This window comes from Poecilia formosa, unplaced genomic scaffold, assembly GCF_000485575.1.
Source record: "Poecilia formosa unplaced genomic scaffold, Poecilia_formosa-5.1.2 Scaffold214, whole genome shotgun sequence".
Lineage (NCBI taxonomy): Eukaryota > Metazoa > Chordata > Actinopteri > Cyprinodontiformes > Poeciliidae > Poecilia > Poecilia formosa.
In genome coordinates this window covers 509,482-531,911 of record NW_006800153.1, presented here as the reverse complement: position 1 = coordinate 531,911, position 22,430 = coordinate 509,482, and the positions used below count along the sequence as shown (strand labels likewise).

General features: G+C 41.1%; 2 protein-coding genes across 9 annotated transcripts in view; both read left to right on the top strand.

Moving 5' to 3' along the window:
- The first annotated feature begins 576 nt into the window (after positions 1-576).
- Positions 577-11,651, top strand: men1 (multiple endocrine neoplasia I). Of its 2 annotated transcripts, XM_016679554.1 has the most exons (11): positions 577-694; positions 2,078-2,107; positions 2,811-3,345; positions 5,363-5,571; positions 5,660-5,788; positions 6,617-6,657; positions 6,731-6,818; positions 7,099-7,235; positions 9,816-9,957; positions 10,104-10,277; positions 10,467-11,651. In XM_016679554.1, exons 3-11 carry the CDS (start codon positions 2,910-2,912, stop codon positions 10,992-10,994), a joined length of 1,884 nt encoding a protein of 627 aa, XP_016535040.1. In that variant the 5' UTR covers positions 577-694; positions 2,078-2,107; positions 2,811-2,909; the 3' UTR covers positions 10,995-11,651. The 2 variants fall into 2 exon arrangements, with proteins under 2 accessions (XP_016535040.1, XP_007567917.1); XM_007567855.2 differs by lacking the exon at positions 2,078-2,107.
- Positions 11,652-12,799: 1,148 nt separating this feature from the next.
- The window catches only part of map4k2 (mitogen-activated protein kinase kinase kinase kinase 2), a 36,944-nt gene continuing 27,313 nt past the window's right edge, over positions 12,800-22,430 (top strand). For all 7 annotated transcript variants that reach the window (XM_016679550.1, XM_007567854.2, XM_016679547.1 and 4 more), the window contains exons 1-3: positions 12,800-13,077; positions 19,830-19,887; positions 22,113-22,203. In XM_016679550.1, the coding sequence (XP_016535036.1) occupies positions 12,985-13,077; positions 19,830-19,887; positions 22,113-22,203 (242 nt within the window). In that variant the 5' untranslated portion in view covers positions 12,800-12,984. The remainder of the gene's footprint in view (positions 13,078-19,829; positions 19,888-22,112; positions 22,204-22,430) is intronic.

The window sequence follows — 22,430 nt, the reverse complement described above, 5'->3', positions numbered from 1 at the left end:
ATACAATCTAAAACCTCTTCAGATTAACCAATTTTTCATGGAGCTCAAATGTTCGACACCAAGGAAAAGCAACATAGAGAATATTCCTGAACAATATTGTCAGCTGTAGAAGTTATCCATAATAACGGGTTTTAAAATGGACAGCCTGGTCCGAATAAAATCTGTTTTGCATTTTAAACGTCAGACAGACGACAGGATACATTTTAATCTAATATCAAAGTGTTGCATGATTGTATCATACAAAACATAATTTATATTAAGCTTTACTTATACATTTTATTAGCATAAAGAAAATAATTTTCACTCATGGGGCTGTGAATCATATGTAAAAGTGCATAAGTTTTCATGTAAGTCTGTTACCCATTATGTAATGTTTACCTTTGTTCTATTTTGAAGCTACTTATGTCATAATAGTCCCATGCTGCCCCCTACTGTGTGCTATTGTGACCTGCTCAGAAAAACTACATTTCCCAAGACAAGCATGGGGGACCAGAGCTAAGATTTACAAACATAGGGATAGGCCCCGTCGCTGTTCATTTACGTGACATGGAGCGCGCCGTATTGTATTGAGATCTTCTAAGATTCGCTGACGTCATGAGTCGTACGCGCTGAGTAATTTTCGGGCAGACTGAAGTGCGCGGTAAAAGAAGAGGGACACAAACAAAAACATGTGGCTTCCTCTATGAGAACACGGGTGAGTAATGTCTTAAAACAGAGCTAATACCGACAGTTGATAATAGCTCTCTAAGTTTATATAGCGGCCCAGTTTGATGATGCATTTTACTAAATGATGAGGAGGATGCGAGTGATCCCAAAGATTAGTTTAGCTAACTAGCAGTCTGGTAGCTTGTTAGCTGGTTTCGAGCTGTGTAGCTACTGTTTGTCCAGCTGCTATTAGACCTTTTTGATATGTGTATATATAATAGTGCGCTTCCTGCTTTGGACTGCTTGTATGAGTTGCCTCCTGACTGAAAGAAAAAAGTTTGAATTAAAAATAAGGAGAAATAAAGCTTAAAGTGATCAATGACTCAAGCCAGTAAAGTTAGCTAGTTAGCCGACGTCACTCGGCTAGTCTGGTAAACACATTTATCTAATGGGTTATGTTGGTTTGTAATAAACGTCCCCGTGTGCGTCGTTTATAATCCGGATATGCTGTGGTAAAGCAATCTGTCTTCTGAGACTAAATAGGTTATGATTGTCAGCTCGGCGCTGAGTGGTTGAGTGTAGCGGTGGGGGTGCCCCGCCCACCACTGCACTGTTACATCTACAACCAGCTGCGCTCATAGAAGCTGGGTTATACAACGAGCCAAGAGGCTTGGGCTAGGATCAGTTCACTTCACTTTATTATGTAGAGGTGGAAGCCTTGTTTACCACTGCTGGCTTATTTCAAAAGAAGCCAGTATAGTTTTCAACAATATGTTTTCATTGTGGCTCGGCGACGTCACACTTAACTCTATAAAGACTATATGCCCACTTCAAGATAGTTACATAAAATAGCCTTCTTTATATTTATATTAACATTGTAAGATCAATGTTAAACACTGAAATCAGATGAGTTTAAAAAAGCAAACTCCGATACGAGTCGATGGAGACCCAGATCTTGTATGTCCTTATTTCTATTCAAGAGTTTAGGTTTAGGATAGAGATGCCAGTTGCGCACTCAGAAGGTTTTCACAGGGTTGTCAGACTAAATTATTTAAAAAACAAAAGAGAGAGAGGGATTAATATTTATGTTTCTAATCTTGATTAAATAAGATGATTTAGTACGCCTTTGTATCATCATTCTCTGGGGTTTGGGTTAGCATTTTTCCAGGGGAGGTTATGCCCCACACTCCCTCTTGGGGGCGCAAGATGGAGAGATCAATCTTCCAGAGAGGAGTAAGGCAATTTTCCTTTAATCGGCTCTGATCTGTGGCAGAAATGTAAAAAATTTTTGTTCAATAAATGCATGAAAGCACTTTTGGCTGTGTATGGGTGTGTCATGATGCAAAGATGAGAATACTTATGTAATTTCCTTCATTTTTTTGGTCAAATTCCCAACTGTTTTACTATTTATTATCGTTTTGCTTGTCTGCAGCTTATAGTAGCAGAAACATTCTTTGCACCTGTAAGTTTTCACATTCCTGTGTTTGGGATGGTTTTCTTGATTTTAAATTCATACATGTTTTATCTTCAGGTTTGTTTGGGGAATGTCCCAGTACATTTCTCCATCCGTCCTCCCTGCAGTTATATGAACTCTAGCAGGACCTCATGCTGTAAGATAGCCCTCACCCTGATGCTCCTTTCACTTCTAGCATGGTGCGTTTTGGATGATTTGCAGAAACATTCATCCTCGGAGCAGTTTGTGCAATAATATCAAAAGAGTTCAGCTTCTGGCCTCATCTGACCCAAGTCTGTTCTCCCAGTGTTTCACTGGTGGTAAACGCGTATCTATCATCAATCTGCTTTTTTCTTTAACGGTGGAGTTTTGAGCAGTGAGTATAGAAGCCATTGTTTTAAAGGGAAAAACTGTGGCTACAATTTCTTTGTAAGTGTTTTTTGCAAATAATAGAAACATGTTTACTGAGAAAAATGATGACAGGTTAAATATTTGATTGTTTGGACGACTTCAAGGCCCCAGATGTTATATGATATGAAAGGGGTTTTAGAAATGACTGTAAAAACCCACATTTATGTTCACAAACAGATGATATTTTTCATGTTGGTTGCTATTTAAAACTATGAACCAAATGTGTTTTGCAACGAAGACAGTGAGTTCGGTTTAATTCTGTTTTCTGTGTAAAAATGTTCTGTGTGTTTTCCCTCTGCAGGGTCACTGTGAGCTGAGGATGTGGATTGACTTGACTTCTTGCTAATATTCACACTGCAAGACAGGCTGATTTAAGTTCGGACCGGAAACCAGGATCATCATGGGTTTGCACTCATCACAGAAGAAATTCTTCCCCCTCAGGGGCATCGACGGCGTGGTCCAGCTGTTTGATTCCGAGCTCCGCAAGTCAGAACCAGACCTGGCTCTGCTCTCACTGGTCCTGGGTTTTGTTGAGCACTTTCTGGCTGTGAACAGGGTCATCCCCATAAACGTTCCAGGGGTCCGCTTCGAGCCGCTGGAGCCGGACTGTCCCACGTCCTGCTTCCCCACGGTGGAGCTGGGAATGATTTCTGCACTGTACGAACGTTTCACAGCCCAGATCCGCGGCGCCGTGGACCTGTCCCAGTACCGCAGAACTGCTTCCGGGTCCAGCAGAGAGCTGGTGAAGAAAGTGTCAGACGTCATCTGGAACAGTCTCAGTCGGTCGTATTTTAAGGACCGGGCTCACATCCAGTCCCTGTTCAGCCTCATCACAGGTACAGCCTTCAAAGGCCATCCCAAAGAGGAAGCTCTTCTGGGATGTACTGTGGTGGGAAATGGAGGAAAGAAAAACCTGTGGTTTGAGTTATTTCTATTATTATTTTTGGGAAAAAAATCCCTTGTACTAGTGCATCTTAGGTGAATATCAGTCATTTCTTTCACTAATTTAGTTCAGAAAGGAAAATCATTGTTCAGCAAATCAAATCTTATTTACAGAGTGCTTTTCATACAGTCTGGTGAGATGCACAGCTTTAGAGCTTCATTCAACACTATGCTGCATTTATTTCACTGAATTTTGATGATCATGACTTGCAGATAATCAAAACCCAAAGTTCAGTTTCTAATAAAGTTAGAATATTACATCTGATCCAATAAGGGATATTCTATTACAGAACAGTGGGCCCACTGTTAACATACAGAACTTCAGGACAGGACGGTCACAGTGCTTTACTTTCCCACAAAGCACTCTATTATGGATTCAATGAGCTTATCCTCTTCAAACTTCCAGACCTTGTAAAAAACATCTGGTTGAAAATCTAGCAAATTAATTCAAAATAGTAATGCCAAAAAAAACCTTAACAGTCTTTGCTCAGTGTTTTGTTGAAGCAGCTTTAGCTGCAGGTCTTAGTAATGTCAGCACTGGCTGGTTTGGGTATTATTACTCTACAGAGAGGAATAATACCCAAAGCTCAGCTTTCTTTAGTTTTCTTTCACTTCAGGATGAGGCAGGTGCTTTTAGGGGTGAGCAGTGCTTAAATTACCCCAAAAGTTCCGTTTTGTTTTCCAGATTTATGCTTTGGCACGGTCCAGTCTCTGTCTTCAGATTGATGCTCCTTCATTGTTTGCTCTCTGTTCTGATCTGGGACAAATGTATTCCATTCCTGATCCTCTTCAGTCAGCTAGATTTTCCATAGGTGGACTCGGTAAGAACAGGGTGCACCTGAGCTGTTTGAAGTATCTTGGCAACGGCCTGTAAAAACGTAGCTTGTTTTGCTAGCAGCCTTCAGGTCACCAGCCGGGTCAGGTCTGCTGTCTGTCATCTTCTTCTGGACAACACTCCATAGATTCTCTGTTGAGTTTAGGTCAGACAGATTTCTGGTGTTACCATGGTGATAGAAGCTGGTATTGGTGCCTTCGGCAGTGTTAAGGTTAGCTCCTAGACATGCACCCTTTTATGCCATACATTCTCCTTCCACTTAACCTTACAATAATATTGGATACAGCACCTACCTCCACTACTGTGGAGGATGAATGTTGAAAAACATCAGTTGGAAGACATGAATAGTATTTCATATCACAAATCTTTTATTATTTTTCTACTTCTCAACTTTTCTAAACAAATGAATTCTGGGTTTCCATTCGTGTCAGTAGTTGGTTCTCAAAACCAACTGAAAGAAATGCTTCAGATAAGTCATGTGTGTTCAGTTTCAATCGTCATATTTTGAATTGAATTACTGAATTATATTAGCTTTTAGGTAATATTTTTTTCATTGATACTGATGGATACTGACAGAAATAGACTGGCTGCAAAAATGAAGTGAAAGTTTCGTGCTGCAGCTGAATTCTGACATTTGTCCATCGTGTTCATTTACTTTCAGTTAAGTTCTGTTTGCCTTAATATTACCAGTTCACATTGCATGTAATGTGATGTCAGTGATTAGTTTACTCTGCATTCCCAGAACCAAACATTCAGCTTCTATGCACCACAAATCTGGAACAAACTTCCGGAAAACTGCAGAACAGCTGAAACACTGAGTTCCTTTAAATCTAAATTAAAAACCCGCCTGGTTAGAGTTGGTTCTGAACCATAATAAATGAAACATTGACCAACATATTTGGCGATGGCACTTGACAAAATGTAAAATGTTTACTGGATTTCTCAATTGTTGACTGTATGGCGTCTTTTAGGACTTTGTGTTTTTGTATTTTTATGATGTAAAGCACTTTGAACTGCCTTGTTGCTGAAATGTGCCACACAAATAAACCTGATTGATTATTATTTCTGTGAACCAGGCACCAAGCTGGACAGCTCAGGAGTGGCCTTCGCTGTGGTGGCGGCCTGTCAGGTGCTGGGTCTGAAGGACGTCCACCTGGCGCTGTCCGAGGACCACGCCTGGGTCATATTTGGGAAAAATGGTGAGGAGACAGCGGAGGTCACCTGGCATGGGAAGGGCAACGAAGACCGCAGAGGGCAGACTGTCACGGCTGGAGTCAGTGAGAAGGTTAGTCCAGGCTGAGTCAGTGGAGCTCCGCAGAGAAACGGAGACATGAGCTGAGCTCACATCGCTGCTCTGTCCCTGCCTCTGTCAGAGCTGGCTGTACCTGAAGGGCTCCTACATGAAGTGTGACAGGAACATGGAGGTGGCCTTCATGGTGTGTGCCATCAACCCTTCTCTGGATTTGCACACGGACAGCTCAGAACTCCTGCAGCTGCAGCAGGTTAGCACCAACCCTTTGGATCTGTTATTGACTAAAAGTCATCTTTTTCTAATGAACCTTGCTCAAGGCTTTCAGAACTAAAGATATTTGTATATAGTAGATACTTAAATGAATTATACTCATCAGCATTGAGATATGCTCAAATTAGGGCTGCACTCATTGAAGTTTTTTGGCCGATAACTGATCTTCAAAAAGCCTGATCTGCCAATTTCATTTTTTTCCAATACCAATTTTTTTTTGTCTGCAAAGTCGCTAACAGGAGTGACTACTGTTAACCGCACACGTTGAGACGTGACCTAGTGGGCGTGTCTGTCAGGCAGAGCAGAGGGGGGTAGAAGCTGATTTTCAGATCTTTATGGAGGAAGATGAGATCAATGGACAGGATTAGTTTCTCATGTCAGATTAGATTAGACACCCTCACACATGCACCCTTTTCTGTCATACTTTTTTCCTCCCACTTAACCTTCCTCAAATTAACCTTATACTTAAAGGTTAATTTAAGTATAAGGTTAATTTAAGTATAAGGTTATACTTATACTTAAATCAAGGAAATCTGGGTAGATTTATCAATACCCGTAGTTTTAGCCTGACCCGTTTTTCTCTCATGGAGATGTCCTCAGACAATAGTTCTGCATTAACCCAGACCGTTAGCCCAAACCACCTTACTTACTGCTGCAGCAACAAAACCAAAGTTGGCATCTAATTCCAGAATGCCTAAGGAGTAGAGTTTAGATCGGACTTAAAAAATCCAACCTAAAGAAGCCACTCTGTGATGAGAAATGATGTTTCCCTTTAGTCATAACTCTGTATTTTCATTTTGTGGCACAGAAACTTCTTTGGTTGCTGTATGATCGAGGGGACCTGGACAGGTGAGTCTGAATTAGCAAATGAAAACCAGTTTACTTTTCTGTCATACCCCTGCTTCACTGTCTCTGCCTCCAGGTATCCCATGGCAATGGGAACTCTAGCGGACCTTGAGGATCAAGAACCAATACCAGGAAAGGAGAATCCCCTGCAAATTCATCTGAAGGTACGTATGAACTATATGACTATGAAGCATTTTATAAGTGAAGGCTGTGCCGTGCCTGACTGAGTGAAGTCAGTCGTTTGTAGAACAGCGTTGTGCAGCATATCTGGCTGCCATCATGTGGGGTCTCCTGCAGCTTTGCACATCGAGAGCTACAGCTTTTTGTTCTGTTCTTTGCAAAAAAGCTGAAGTTTGTTCAACTGGATGGAGAAGAATCCTGCTCTTCCTAAACAGAAAGTTGGGTTTGTTGTGTTATTGATGTTGCATGTTTGTGCTTTTTCAGGCTGTAGGTTCTGCTCAGAAGTTCTACAACAATGAGCACATCTACCCCTACATGTACCTGGCTGGGTTCCACTACAGACACAGGAATGTGCAGGAGGCGCTGAAGGCCTGGGCTGAGGCAGCACAGGTCATGCAGGAGTGAGTTCACACCACAAGGGATGGGAGGTGGGAGAAGTATAGAACAATGGAAGCATGTCAGCGTAGCTCACTGTAGACCGAAACACAAGCTGATGTCTTCTAAGTTTCTGTAAGTCATATGTGTTTTGACTGCATTTGTTCCTCAGTGCACTGCTGCTGTTCATGAAACCTCATACTGTATTATGACTTTACTTGATTTATGAGAGATGGATGTATGCTGGCCAATCATAACACTGGGTTACAAAGAAATATCTTTTGGAAGTTATCTATGTTTTTTCAACTGAATTAGGACTATTTTGCATCGCTGAATCCAAAAATGACATCCATGTTTCCCAATCAGGTCAGGTTTTTATTCTAATTTGATTTAGAAAAATCTGATCTTCTGACTAAATTGATGACATTTTTGTGACATCATCAGTTCATTTCTGTTAATATTTCTCTTCCAAAAAAGGTTTTAGGAGAAAAAAAATGTTTTCTAACAGAGCGTATTAATTAAATGTTATAAACTTGGATTTCTGTAGATTGAATAATAAACACTGATAATGTTAATTACATGTGAATTGAACATTACGTCTTCATTGTGTAAAATTCTCCGTCTCTGTCCTGTCCTGATGGAATCTCTCCTCCTGCTCATCACTCATTGATCAGATTCTCCAGATGTGAGAACAAGTCCTGCATTTTGATGCTCATGTTGCTCCATAGTTCAGAAAGTTGACCTGGTTGAGTAAAACCAATGTGATTTTAGGATTTAGTTCATCAACATGACCCTAAAACAGTTGAGATACACCAGACATTTTTTTGGCTGTTGACCAGTGTTCTAAACAATTAGGCACAGATAAACCCAATAGCTAAGAACTATTGTCTTCCATTTATTTAGAGTTTCTGTGTCTTTACCACCAAAATTTGTGACATGAAAATGATGGAAATGAAAACCTGAACATAGTTAATTTTATAAATATTGTATAATTCTTGCCATGTTAATGACTTAACTGAGAAATGCAACTGTTTAATAAGAATGCATCAATAAATCAGCCCCAGTTTCCTTTAAGTTCTGAGATTGGCTGATGCATACATGAGAAATTAAATTTATCTTCCTCTGCAAAGGTCTGCAAATCAGCCACTGTCCTCTTTGCTCTGTCATGTGAAAGGTTTAACTAACAGAGTTGCATGTGTGATTAGCAATAGTCACCTCAACATTGCCAATTAGCAACTTTGTTGCTATATTTAGTGACTTTTCAGACAAAAAAAGATTGGAATCAGCAGGTCAGGCTTTGTAAAGATTGGTGATCGACCAGAAAACTTCAATTGGTGCAGCCTTGGTAGTTATCCCCTGCATGGGCTTTGTGTTGCAGTGCAGCTGCAAGGAGCAGACAGAAGCATTTCTGACTTAGAGTAACACACCAAATATCAGCTTTCATCATCTTCTCTAAAAGTCTGTAGTTTCTGATGATAGATGTTTTATTGATACCGTGTCGGGGCTGTGGGTGAGGGGGTTATTCCCAAGGGGTGTAGTGTGTCTGGAATAGACTCGGAGTTGCACTGTTGGGTGTGTTCTGTAATTCTCATGAATGTTTATATAAACCACGTGGGAAGTATTTCCTTCTCTAGTGGATGTGTAGACATGTTGGTGGCAGTTCTGAGATCTGATTATTTACACCATGTTTGTTAAATTCCTCTTGCTGCTTTGTCATTTCTGCTTTTAAGGCCTTCCTGAGGCCATGACTGCATTTTCATCAATCTGCGTATGAATAATTATGCACAGCAAACACTTAAGTGACATAAATGGGCAAGAAAATTCTGACACCTCCACATTTTCAACAGAAAATCTGACAAATATGTCCTAAAATGAACTCCAGCAGTGTATTTACAAAGCAGGTTCAAAGTTTCACCAGCAGGTGGTGTAGTTCTGCAGACATAAATAAAACGGCATGAAAAGCATTCAAATTGTTGCCTGTTTCAAACTGTTTCAGTCTCTCCACAGTCAGGTTGTTACAGAGCATTTCCTCTCAGTGAACACAGGGTGGTAGTAGAAGCACACCTTGTTGGTCCTTCAGAATCCTAGAGTTTTACCCAAACTATTCAGTCTGTTTACCTGCTGCCTCAGCAGGCTAGAAGTGGAAAGCGCAGATCCGTAGCCTGTCAGGTGGTAAAGCAGCTCTCTGTGGGGATTTTCTGTTATCACACTGCTACTAACAAAGCCCAGACTGTTGAGACTCCTGGTGACGCTCGGCCTGAAAGGATGTTGTGTGATCCAGGAAGCGTTCAGCTTGGCATCCCCACACACCGGTTCATGAGCTGTGGCTATTAATACCAGCACACACACACATTCCCCTCCCAGTTCATCAGCTTCCTTTTCCTGCTTTCCCATTGTCCTCTGCTGCAGCGCACCCTCACTGCACAATCACAGGGAAGTGTGTCCATGTGTTTCAAACATGATGATGATGGCGGAGCGCAGATCTTATCGAACTGACCCAGAGCTGCAGTTAGAACCGAACATCTGATCAGTGGGGAGCGGTGGTGGGGATAAGTCAGTTCTTTCATTTCCTCAGATGTATTAAAGCACTTGTGTTGCTGCTGCAGCTATAACTATTTCCGTGAGGATGAGGAGATCTACAAGGAGTTCTTCGACATCGCAAACGACGTCATCCCCACTCTGCTGAAGGAGACGGCTACAGCTGACGGTCCTGGGGAGGATGGAGACGGGCCAGATGGGCCCGACAAGGTGAGTCCTCACTGCTGCATGTAAGGGTTAAAGGTCAAATTTAACAGAGAATTGAAACCTGCATGAGATCCACCAAATTAGACTGTTCTGAACTGGAGAACCAGCAGTTGTTAGTGGGATTCCTTTGACCAGGTATGTTCCTTCAGGAGAACGCCAAGCAGATGACGGCCATCTCAGCACTCCAGGACCCAGAATGCTTTGCCCACCTGCTTCGTTTCTATGACGGCATCTGCAAGTGGGAGGAGGGGAGTCCCACCCCGGTTCTTCATGTGGGCTGGGCCACATACCTGGTCCAGTCTCTGAGCCGCTTCGACTCTCAGGTCAGGAACTGCTGCTTCCAAGCTACAATTAATGTTTCTTTACTTTTTACATTTTTCATTTAATTTTTATATTTTTTGATTTATTTTATTATTATTTTATCGTTGACTGTTGCTCTTTCTGTGTTGTTCATTGCTGTGTGGAAATATCAGAAGTACATCATAAAAAAACGTCTCGTTTTAAACTGCCAGGTGCGTCAGAAAGTGTCGATCATCACCAAAGAACCCGAGTGCCAGGATGATGATGACCAGTCGAGTGAGGACCCCCGGGAGGGCCGGCGGCGGGGCCCCAGGAGGGAGTCCAAGCTGGAGGATCAGAGCTCCTCTCCCCTCACTGCCCCCACCTCTCCACCTAGCCAGCAACCTGCAGCAGCAGCACCTCAGCCCAAGAAGGTGGGGGACGGAGCTGTTCGCCGTCGCTCCTCTCAGGGTCTGCGGACCGGAGAGACAGACGGGACTCCCAAATCCCCCAGTTCAGAGTCCGTCTCCTCCCCGTTGTCCCAGCAGCTTGCCTCGCCCTGCCCCGCCGGCCCCGTGGTCGTCTTCCAGAGTGAGAAGATGAAGGGTATGAAGGAGCTGCTGTGTGCAGCCAAGGTGAACTCCAGCGCCATCAAACTGCAGCTCACCGCCCAGTCCCAGGTCCAGATGAAGAGGCAGAAGAGCACCCCAGCAGGGGACTACTCCATGTCCTTCATGAAGCGCCAGCGCAAGTCACTGTAGACATGCTGATTGTCGAGGAGAATGGAGGGAGGGAATACTGTGAAAACCCTGAGGGACACTAGTGGTCTTCATGTAGGTAACCATCTCAGTTTACATGCGTCATTCTGAGCAATAGATTTGACTTGCACAGATGATGAACTAAACATCACATATCGGAGGAAGTGAACATTTCATCTAGTTTTAATTTAAGAAGTGAAGTTAGGAGAAGAGGCTGACTGATAGATTGGAAGCAGCCTCTCATTAGTTTGTGTTTTAACTGACAACTTGTGGAACTTGTCATTTACTTTTATGTAGAAGCCAAAGTGATGGAGAACATCAGTGTAAAAATCAACCCACCCACCCCAATAAGAAGAACCTGTTGATGACTGAAACCTTGGAAAGGATTAATTTAGGATAGTTACTGTGTAACATTGTCCACTCTGCTCTACTGACAGCTTCTTTCTTGCTAGCTCTATGTTGCCTTATTTGGTTTTTGTTGTTTCTGAAGTAGGTGGCCTTTAGTTTGAAGAATGCCTGAGCTCCATCTGATTCTGTTCATTGGAGAGACCATGCACTGTTTTGATGGAGCCCCACTGGGTCACTCTGCTACGTCGTTTTGCTTGATAAATTGTGGTTCTTTTTCTTGTATCTACAAGTAATAAAGACCTAAAAACAACCAAGAATTTGTCATGATTTTCATAAAGTCATACAGTGCTTGAATTGTTTTGTTGACTCACTGATGAAACGCATTCAACCCCTTTAACTAAGTGGGCTCATTAGGAAAATGTTCAGCAAACATAAACAACACAAATAGCTCAACACATCTTGGTTTAGAACTATTGAGCATCAGTCAGTCAGGAATTAACTTTGAATTTTGCATTATACAATAATTTCTTCTACTAGTTGGAGGCGTTCAGTAAACTACTCAAAGAAGAGTACCATTAGTAAATATGGGCGGCATATTGAAAGGAAAACTGATGGAGTTGTGTAAATGAGTGATTATCCAGACTTGGAACCTGAGCAGACAATCAGCAGCAGCTGTACTGCGACATGACTCCATCAGCAGGAATGTAACACACACATCTACACACAGGTTGGTCTGGATTCCTGTCAGCACCGTGAGTCAGCAGGACATTCTGCAAACGCAAACACCTCAGAACTGCATTCACCAGGACTGGACAGCTTTCCCAGAGGTCTGCCCTGGAATGAAAAACCATCAGATCACAGAAACACAAACAGATGAGATAACAAGTATCAAGTATGATAACAGCCTCAGTCTTGAGGCTCTGATTTTAATGTTGTGGTTCTGTTAGCTTAATGTTAACAGTTTAAACTGTTTGTGGTGAACATGTGCATTGTGGGGACCATTTTACTGACACGTTACATTGAGGGGACCCACTGCCACAACGTAATATGTGACCAGGCTTTGGTCCCCACAAGGAGAAATGCTGTTTTTTGGATTATGAGTTATGTTTAGAACCAAGGGGTGAATTTGGTTTTGGTTAGGATTAGTGAAAGTCCACAGAAAGTCCCCGCAAAGATAGCGAAACAAACGTGTGCGTGTGTGTGTTTGTAAGCTATAAAAAAATACCTAAGTATCAAAACAAATGATATCGTGCTTTATGAGACAAATTTAATAAAAACGGTATTACCGGTTTCCCTACATTTCAGAACGTTCTGATGAAATTATCAGGTATTTGCTCGTTAAAGTGAATATTTGTTGATCTAAACACGCCGCAGTCGTTTGAAGTGTCTGCGGAGCCAGTTTGAAATATTTTACAGTGCTGCTTCTGCTCATGCGTGCTGCGGTTCCTGCGCCTCAGGATGGGCTGTACTTTCAGACTCTGCAGTCAGAAATCAGCGCCTGGACTGATCCAGCAGCAGTAGCCTGCAGTCAGCCCCCATCACCCCGCCAGGCTCCAACAGGACCGGGATCTGCTTTCTCCACCGGTCCGACTTAGGATGTGGAAATAGAGAGGCTCAGTCTGAGCCCCCACAGGTGCCTCCCAGCATGGACAGGATAGGGGTCTCCTTCCTGGACCCCCTGGAGGACTACGAGCTCATCCACCGGATTGGTTGCGGAACCTACGGAGATGTGTTCAAGGTAAACGTGTAACGGCATGTTTTCACTGAGGCAGTGGAGCAATTACATGCCAGTGTGTTCGTTAACGTGAACTGCTGTGGATCTGTGCAGAAAGCGCACAGGAAGCTTAACTTCCTGACATGACAGTGAACCTGTTTGTTTGGGGAGAACCAGACAGATTAGAGCTGCTGGGGTTATTCACCATGGAGTCCAAACTCCCTCCACCCTCCAACAGCTCAGCTCAGATCAGATCAGATCCACTCGGGACGTGGCTGTGGGTATTTTACCTGTCAGAATCTTCCTGTCCTGTCACCTTGACTCCTGCGGAGCCTCCAGCCTCCCTCTGTTAAACTCTCTAAGCTCCTCATCTCAGTTGGAAATCACTTTTTTGTATTTTTTTTGTATGGGGCCGATATCATCTCAGCAACTTATTACATACTACATAAATGTCCAATATGTAGTATTGCTATGTGCAACATATCATTGTGTCTTTTTCCTCTGATCTGAGTGTCAGGATGCAAACATCCTGCTCTGTTCGCACACCCCGGTGCCTTCTGCATCCTGCAGAAACTGGGCAAGAATTTGTATTGTTTCTTCTTTTTCTTAAAAAAAAAATAAATCACATCACAGATTCCATATCCGGCTGAGGAGTTTAGGTGTAAACAGAAAAAATAAATCATCACCATTGCTGCTTGTTGCAGTTTTGTTTGGATTTCACATTTAATATAAGCCATGAAAACATGATCTGAGCTGCAGGTCCAATGGTTCTATGGGAAATTGAGTAGAATTTAGTGACGGGCAAACTTGTTAAATTAAACCCACCAGACTCTGAACACCAACAGAAGCATTTCAATAATGTTTTGGGACGTGGATAGATTACATGTGTTGGCCTTTCTAACAACAGTTAAAATCAGCAGTTCATTGTGGAATGTTTTTGCCAACAAGCACAACACAAAAAGACTGAAGTTTGAAATCCAGTGAATCGCAGATGTTAGGGAGCACAGTAAATAGTGAACAGCTACAATCTGCAAATATTTGAGATTCCTTCTCAAGCATCTTAGAGCTGTCTATTTTAATACTTCACACATCAAATATACCTTAAATATTCATCAATATGTAAAGACAATAAATGGGACTTCTGGATTGGCTGCTTTGCAAACGCTGGTTGTGTTTAACTCAGTAATCAAGTTTTTCTATTTCTAAGTTCAAACTTAAAGCTAAATTAAAGAGGAGAATGAGATCAGAATGAAATTCATCTGTAGAAACATAAAGCAGAGCCGTCCTGATCCAGATTCATTCATGTCTTCTGAAACACCAGGATTTTTTCTCGGCTGGCCCACAGAATATTTCTGGTTTGGGGTTAAAATCAGGTGACGTCCTGCTACCCAACCTAGTGTTAGATTGTTTGGAATGTTGGACTGTTTTCAGAAACAGTCGTTCTATGAAGTGTTTCTCAGCCAGGAGATAGTTTCAGTTTCCAATAGTTGAAATGTTCTCAAACTGCTCTGGCGGCCGTCGTTCCCATGAGACTCTCTGTGTGGTAAAGGAAGTGATGCGTTTTCAGTTAGCAGCCGGTGGTTTGTTCAGTGTGCAGATTGGCAGGTGTGTAAATGCTGAAAGAGTTTTTGTTTACAGATTTTTTTCTTTTTCTTTTCAGCTGCTCTTATCTTGTTGAAGCAGTTGTGTGCTGAGACCGGCTGCATTTAGCTTGATTTCAGTTTGAAAGAGAAGGTTTTTACAGTCTAACACATGGAGTGTACTGATTTAACTGCCCGTTGGGATTTTACAGTGTTCAATACAAAAGTATGTGGAAAAGCATTTGGATGACAGGTCTCAGCGGGCCTTTTGGCACTAAAGTTTTATCTGTTTGTGTTCTTTAGCATTAGAAATATCTGGCCTGGACCTGTAGAGACACTGAACACACTGTCACATCATCATCCACTGTTTGACTACATGTGCTGTGTTCACATGTTGCAAATTAGAAGCACAAACCAAATATAGCAGCACAGACCCAACAGAAGGTAAAACTGTACAGAGCGACCGCTGGGTCCCGCTCTCTGATGGGGCCACAGACCTTCAGCCTCTGATCAGCTGACTGACAGTCTGCAGCACCTTTGTATTACTCTGACAGCTGAACATACTGTGGCCTGTGTCTCAGTTAGGAACGGGAGCAGCGCTACGTACAGTCACAGACAATAGCACATTATGACTTCCCACTTCTCCTGTTGGCGGATTTGGTGGAGCTGCATCTTCTGGCGTGGAGGGAGAAACCTCCACGCCAGACAGTGACAGTGTGGGCTGTCAATAGATCCTGGTGTTACTCAGTTCAAGTGTCAGTGAGTGGCTCTCAGAAACCACAAAGCTTTTCTGACTCTGTCATAAATATTGTATAAATACAGTTTGAGTGCAGGTTCATCATTAACTGGATTTAGGTCAAATAAAGGTAATGACCTTGAGAAGGTTTCTGGATGATTGATTTGATTTTTTTTCTTTTTGATTTTTTCTTTTGTTAATCATCTTTATTGTTAAAACATTGAAAACTGTTTTTCCCCCAGAAAGGGGAAAAAATAATTTCCCTTTTTGTCTCCTTTTTTGTGGAGAAAAAAAAATTGTGTCAAAACATCCTGGATATCTAGTCCACATGTGTGGGGGTGGGCACATGTACATCCTAAACCTAAACGTGTCGTTATTTTTGGTTGTTTGAGTTAGTTTTTGTTTTGTTATTTTCTGTTCCTTAGTTTCTTTTGCTTAAGCAGATCAGCCGTGTTTCTGTTCTTCTTTGGTTCAGTCCTTTCGTAGTGAGTCTAGTTTTAATGTTTATTTCTTGTCTAATTATTCTGTTACTCTAGTTTAATTACTTTAATTACTTCTTGGGTGTAGTTATTCTCTAGGGTTAGAATTATTTCCTTGTCCCCTGTACCACTCCTTCTCCCTCTCCTGTGGGGTACAATGTACTAAGGGAACCTCAGGAACAAGAAGCTATGGTGTTAAAACAATAAAATAATACTCAACTGGTAACAATGGTACAAGTGTAAGAAAATGTGACTTAAAATCTTCCACACCATCTCCCTCACTCAATTCCTTCAGACTAGCCAGCAGTAATTAGCAAACTATGGATCTGCTGAGCTCATTAAAGGAAATGCTTCTCAGAGTAACGCTGGTAAAAATGTTGTTAAGCGGTTAATAGAGGAGCCATGTTGTGATGATTTCCTGAAGGTGGAGTATTAAAAAAGACAGAGGTCCAAATTAAAGCCAATAGACTAGGAAGTAAATTTTCTTTTAAGTCATATTTTAAATATGTAGCATTTAAGTGCCGTTGCACTCCTACTGTGAAGACAACAAAATAGTGTCTTACATGTTGAAAGGAAATGGCCTTTCAACATGTAAGGCAGGATCTTCAGATTAACAGAATGAAGCTGCCAGAACAATCCCTGAACCTTCATCCAGTAGAAAACCTGATGGATCACATCAAGCATTATGTTCACACAGAATCACCTGGACACGGAGAGGAACTGGAATGTGGTCCAGTAGTCCTGGAGTACCTGCTCACCGCTGCTAGAAGTTAATAGTAATAATAATAGTATTAGTAGTAGAAATAATAATGCATTTTAATTGTTAGCACTTTTCAAGACACCCAATGACACTTTATAAGAAGAGAAAATACAAGAATACACTTTAGAGCTTCCTGTAGCTACAGTAATGATGATGTCACAAAGTGGTTTTTCACATGCAATTATCAGGTTTGTTTTAAAAACACTAATATTTAAGAGAAAACTATGTGGTTAAGGTACAGGTCCCAGATTTAGTAGCAATCAGTTTACATAACTAGAGAAACTCTTATTGGACAAAGTGATATTCAGAGGTATATTAGCTAATATATAGGTTAAACAAACGTACACGTGTAAAATATACATTGACAGGTTTGTGTTATTGTAGTTTATGAATGTTTGCTGATGCACATTTGACATGCAGCATGTTCAGATTCCACATCTAGGATTCAAACCCCACATATACTTGCATTGGACCAAACAGTTTCCTTTTAATCTTAAAGAATATCATTCCCCTGGGTCGCATTATGCCAATGGATACAATCCTAAACAGCACAGGATTACTGGTTTGTTTTTTGTGACATTTTGCCTGTTAAGCATGTTGAAATGCTTGGGCTCAGTTTAGTTAAACTATGGTTTTAATAATAGTTGTACATATCTCTGGTTATGAGACAGTTTTGGTGTTTGCTGAAGTGAAGTGTCCTCTTCCTCCTGCTGTATGTATGCAGCCTCACTGAGCATTAGTTTGAAAAACCACTTTGTGACATCATCATTACTGTAGCTACAGGAAGTTCTAAAGTGGAACAGGAAAGAAAACAGGAAGTAGAAATCAGACAAGCTACAGGTTTTGTTGAGGGAAACTGTTTGTTCCATTGGTTCTTACCTCATTTGTTATGGATGCCCTGAGTGGAAACCAGTCATTCTGCTATGAATGGGAATGACTAATGTTTTCAGGAAGAACTGAGGACTGTTCAATTAAAATATTTAAAAATAACTTTCAGCATTTATTCATGACTTATGAAAAGAAAAATACCTAAACATTTACTGGTTCCTTGAAGTTGAAGAATTTTTTTCCCACTTTCCTTGAATGCAACTTTGTGATGTTAAGTTTTCCGAGTGTATGGGATGCCATGTGGTGCACTGTGAAAGGGTATCCATGTGCCACAGACTGACTTTGCCAAGAAAGAGGTACATACGAGAAAATGTTGGGGTCCTAATGCTTAGCTTTGGAGGACTCCATGGAGAAACCCAGAGAGAGCTCTTCATATCCAGCATGCTGCTATCAGTCAGAATGCAAGAAACTTTAATGGTTGCTGGCAAAATTGTGAAGCATTTTGGTCAACTGTTGTTTTTATTTGTGTTATATTAATAAGTAATATAGACTCCTGTGGCAGTTTATGTTATTATTTATATATGTGCTACATAAATAAATATACAAGTAATCATGTCATTGACATAGTGAATGACATGATTCACTATGTCAACAATGTAGTTTTTCCTTTTTATATGGTATTATTAAAAGTCTTTTTGTTACATATTCTTCAACATGGCTGCCATGATAAACCCGTCTTAGTCCACATGAGGCTTTCGTAAGTCAACCACTTGAGCTGGTCTTGACATGTGGCACTGTACGATGATTACATAAATAGTGGCAGTGCTTTGGTTACACTGCTGCTCACCCATTTCTCCTCCCCCACTTCCGACCAACGCAACATGTTTTCTCTGTGAAAACGTCTCTTTCTTCTGCAGGTTAACATCAGGCCTCCTCTGTCACAAAGCAGCTGGATGTCTCAGACAGGATTTCCAAGTGTCTCGATTTTTGACTGTTGCTCTCTGTGTTAGAACTTTATGCTCTAGTTTTATCAAATCTTGATTTTAATTTAATAACTGTTTATCCCAAAGGGAAATTATATCCCGATGATTTCATTTGAGATGACATCATGTAATATGTAATTTGTCAAAATTTTCAGTGATGTAAATTAAAGAAGGTGACTTTGTTGTGATTTAAATAGCGCCTCATAAAAGCACCTACCATCTCAGATTTCTTCTGTATCTGCATTCTGTCACTCTTAAATATTTCAGTTTTCAAATTATGATTTCAATTTATGTCAACCTTCAACAGCAAAAGACCCGTCTCCTATTTCTCAGAAAAAAACAACAAAAACAAACAAACCAAATCTTTAAACCCGAGACTTTTGGGAAAACATTTTGGAGATTATCAAGAAAAAAGTGTAACTTTTTACAATGTGTGTGTTGTTTAGTTCTCATTACTAGCTGCTAACACAGCAGAAAAGAAACTGCAGCATACCTTCATCCAAACAGTGTTCTGGTATGAGTTTTTCTTACATCTGGACCTGGATGACCTGCTCTAACTGAACCATGAATTCTGCTTTACCAGACATGTCCAGCCAGCAGTTTGTTTCTTCAAAGAGTTTTGTAGATGCTGCTAGCTGTGGGCAGAAACAGTCTGTATTACAGTGAGTTTGAAGAAGCCTCTGACTGAAGACACTCGTATTTTTCATGAAGAAGATGCTCAGGATTGTCCATCATTTCCTTGATTTTCTTGATTTCCTCTCTAACTGCCTGCCATTAAAAAAAGTTAATTTAAGCACATAGGTGGTTGCAGGAGGAGACACGTCTTTCTAAACACTAAACCCTGTTTTATGTTTCATAGCTGTTTGAAAGCACACACAAAAAGAACTGTTCTTTAAGTTTTGATCTAGTCCTGCTTCATCAGGCATTCCTTCTGTTTTTGCATTTTTTTCTTGTGGCTAATTTTTTCCAGTCAACCTAATTTTTGCATCATAGATGCAAAGGATGATTGGTTTTATGAGAGGAAAGAACTCGACTCATGTATTTAGACCTTTTAGTGTGACAGAAAAGTCAGAATCAGAAGAACTCTGGAAGGAGGAAAAACGTTCTGTATGAAGTGTGATGCTGTGTTTGGCCCAGGTGGTGGAAGGACCAAACTTAAACCTCTTGTTTCTTTCTTTTGGATTACTCTGGAAAAAAGTGTTTGTAAAACAACTTACTGTAGAGTTCTTGATCAGACTGAGAATAAAGGAGGAGATTAAAGCTGGAACTGAAGTTAAACAGCCAATCACTGTGCAGGTTTTCCCCAGACATTCATCTACAGTCTGATTGTATAAAGTATGAAGCTATTAAAGTATAGATATTGATTCCTTTAATAGCTTTTTGACATCATTTATTTTTATTCTTTTCCAGGCCCGCAGCATCAGGACATCTGAACTGGCAGCGATTAAAATTGTCAAGCTGGATCCTGGTAGGTTTAAGACTTTAAACACAAATTTCATACCAGTCAGTTTTACTCTGAGTCACTGACTGAACTGATGTTATTTATGAATCTTTGAGATTGACCATCAAATGATTTTACACTTTATCTTCCATCCATCCACTTTCTTTACACTATTGTCCCTCAGTGGGGTCAGGAGGGTTGCTGGTGCCTCTCCAGCTAATGTTTTGGGCAAGAGGCGGGGTCACCCTGGACAGGTCACCAGTCTGTCACAGGGCAACACAGAGACAGACAGGACAACCATGCACACACACACTTACACACACACCTAGGGAGAATTTAGACTCAGAGAGACCAATTAACCTGACAGTCATGTTTTTGGACTGTGGGAGGAAGCCGGAGTACCCAGAGAACCCACCATGCACAAGGAGAACATGCAAACTCCATGCAGAAAGACCCCAGGCCAGGAATCGAACCCAGGACTTTCTTGCTGCAAGGCAACAGTGCTACCTACTGCATTTTATCTTTTATTTTACAAAAGGTAAAGGTTAAAAAGGAAAGCTGTGTGTGATGCGTCTTTAGCAGCAGGAACTTTTCATTCTCCCCGTCTCACACGTCTCTGACACGCTTAGGCCCACTCTTCTTCACAACATGGTGGTGGTTCATTGTGGTTCATTTTCAGCTCGCATCCCAATAAATTCCTATCAAAATGTTTCAACCAGGTTCTGGACTTTGACTGGACTGTTGCAATGTCTGGGTTCTTTTCCTTTTCAGCCCTTCTGTTTTAGATTTCCTGTCCTGTTCACTGTTCCACTTAGTTCTGATGAAGCTTCAATTGCAGAACAGATTCTAGAATACTTTGATAGGCTACAAGCTTCATGGCTCCTTTGACACCAAAACAAGCCCAGATCATCACCCCTCCACCATGGTGTGTCACAGTAATCATGATTTGCTGTTTTAGTTTTTTGTCATGTTTTTGCCATCAACATCTTGTCTTTGGTCGACATTGTTCCAGACATTTATTTTAATGTTCTTTCATTAGAAAACATAACCATTTAAAACATTTCCTATCATCTCTAAATACATCATCATTCTGACATTATGGGAATTTTTGGGGAACTACTAAAACGATTTCCAGCTATCCTAAATGTTTGTGTTATTTTTACTTGTACCAAATCTTTATAGAGTTCAGACATCATGAATCTTCCTGTGTTGTTGAGCAGCAACCAAAGAAATGAACCCTACATTCATAGAGGTAGTCAGGGTTGAAAATGAAAATCATGTAATCTTTGGTTAGATGCACCTTGCTGCTACTTTCATGGAAGCATTAAGGGTGTTTGTTTTTCCAGCTAAGTTTTGTATTATTTTTTTTCTGTTGCTTTCATTTGGTAATAACTTTGTGTAGTGTTCACTTCTAAGGTGTTCTAATTGGTGGTTACCTTGATTGGTCAGATTTTCTTTATTCGTGATCAAATGAGATCAGCTGACAACACGGCTTGTCCTAAACTAGCAATGTTTTCCTCAAAAGGCTTTTTATGCAATGGTCTGATGAAAGAGGGGTCACCCTGGGCAGGTCACCAGTCCATCACAGGGCAAAAGATCCATCCCTCTTTGTATTCAAACAATTGTTGTGACTTTTCATAAGCCGAATGCATTTTGAGAGTCAGAGATGCAATGATTGTAGACTGATGTTGCATAAAAAAGGAGTCACCTGGTTGTTCTGTGTACTCTCGGTGCAGGAAGACTTCTAGAGTATGATGTTTTCTGTCCCAACAGATGAAACAGGGACGAGGCTCAGGATTTAGTTTGGCTTGTGTTTTCCTCCTTGGTTGAAAGTGAATACTTTTAAATTAGGTGAACATTATGAATGAACTGAATTACGGTACATTCAGAATAAAGACATATTAGAATAAATGGGAGCCTGCGACTAACCTACCAACTAACAGGTAGGTTAATTACAGGCCCATAGAACCACTGCATTTTCTTCTGCGTCTATTTTTCTAACCTTCAGAATATGCAGCATCATATAAAGTCCTGTTACAATATTGTTCTGCAACGTCTGAGTGGGTGAAATTGCAGGCTGTCTGACAGATCACCACAGTAAACAGGTGGCCCAACCTCTGCAGACCATAAATGTATCCTACCCTATAGCTGTTAGTGCAGGTCTGTGATTTCCAGCTCTGTAATTTTCTCTCCCTGTGTTTGTGACATGAGAGTTGAGAGGAAAACACTCACTTAGACGTCTGTCTGGACAGGTGATGACATCACATCCATCCAGCAGGAGATCACCATGATGAAGGAATGCAAGCACAAAAACATTGTTGCCTACTTCGGCAGCTATCACAGGTGATGAATGTCTTTAACACGGGGGAAGCTACTGGGATTGTACACAGATGGAAATGTTTGACAGTTTAATGTTTATTTTCCCCACGATGAAGCTGGATTTAGCCACTGGTTTTAGTCGACGCAGCAGCATGTCCTACTGTATCTATCAACTTACATGATAGACTAAATATGTAATACATTAAAAGCTGCTTCTTTACAGCAGTGAATTAATCAGAGCTCGGGTTGAA

What these genes read in the sequence shown, in the direction of transcription:
- men1 (XM_007567855.2), top strand. Translation starts at nt 2,910, where the DNA reads ATGGGTTTGCACTCATCACAGAAGAAATTCTTCCCCCTCAGGGGCATC. An exon ending in GATCGAGGGGACCTGGACAG is followed by an intron (nt 6,658 to 6,730) that starts GTGAGTCTGAAT and finishes CTCTGCCTCCAG; the next exon opens with GTATCCCATGGCAATGGGAA. An exon ending in GGCCAGATGGGCCCGACAAG is followed by an intron (nt 9,958 to 10,103) that starts GTGAGTCCTCAC and finishes ATGTTCCTTCAG; the next exon opens with GAGAACGCCAAGCAGATGAC.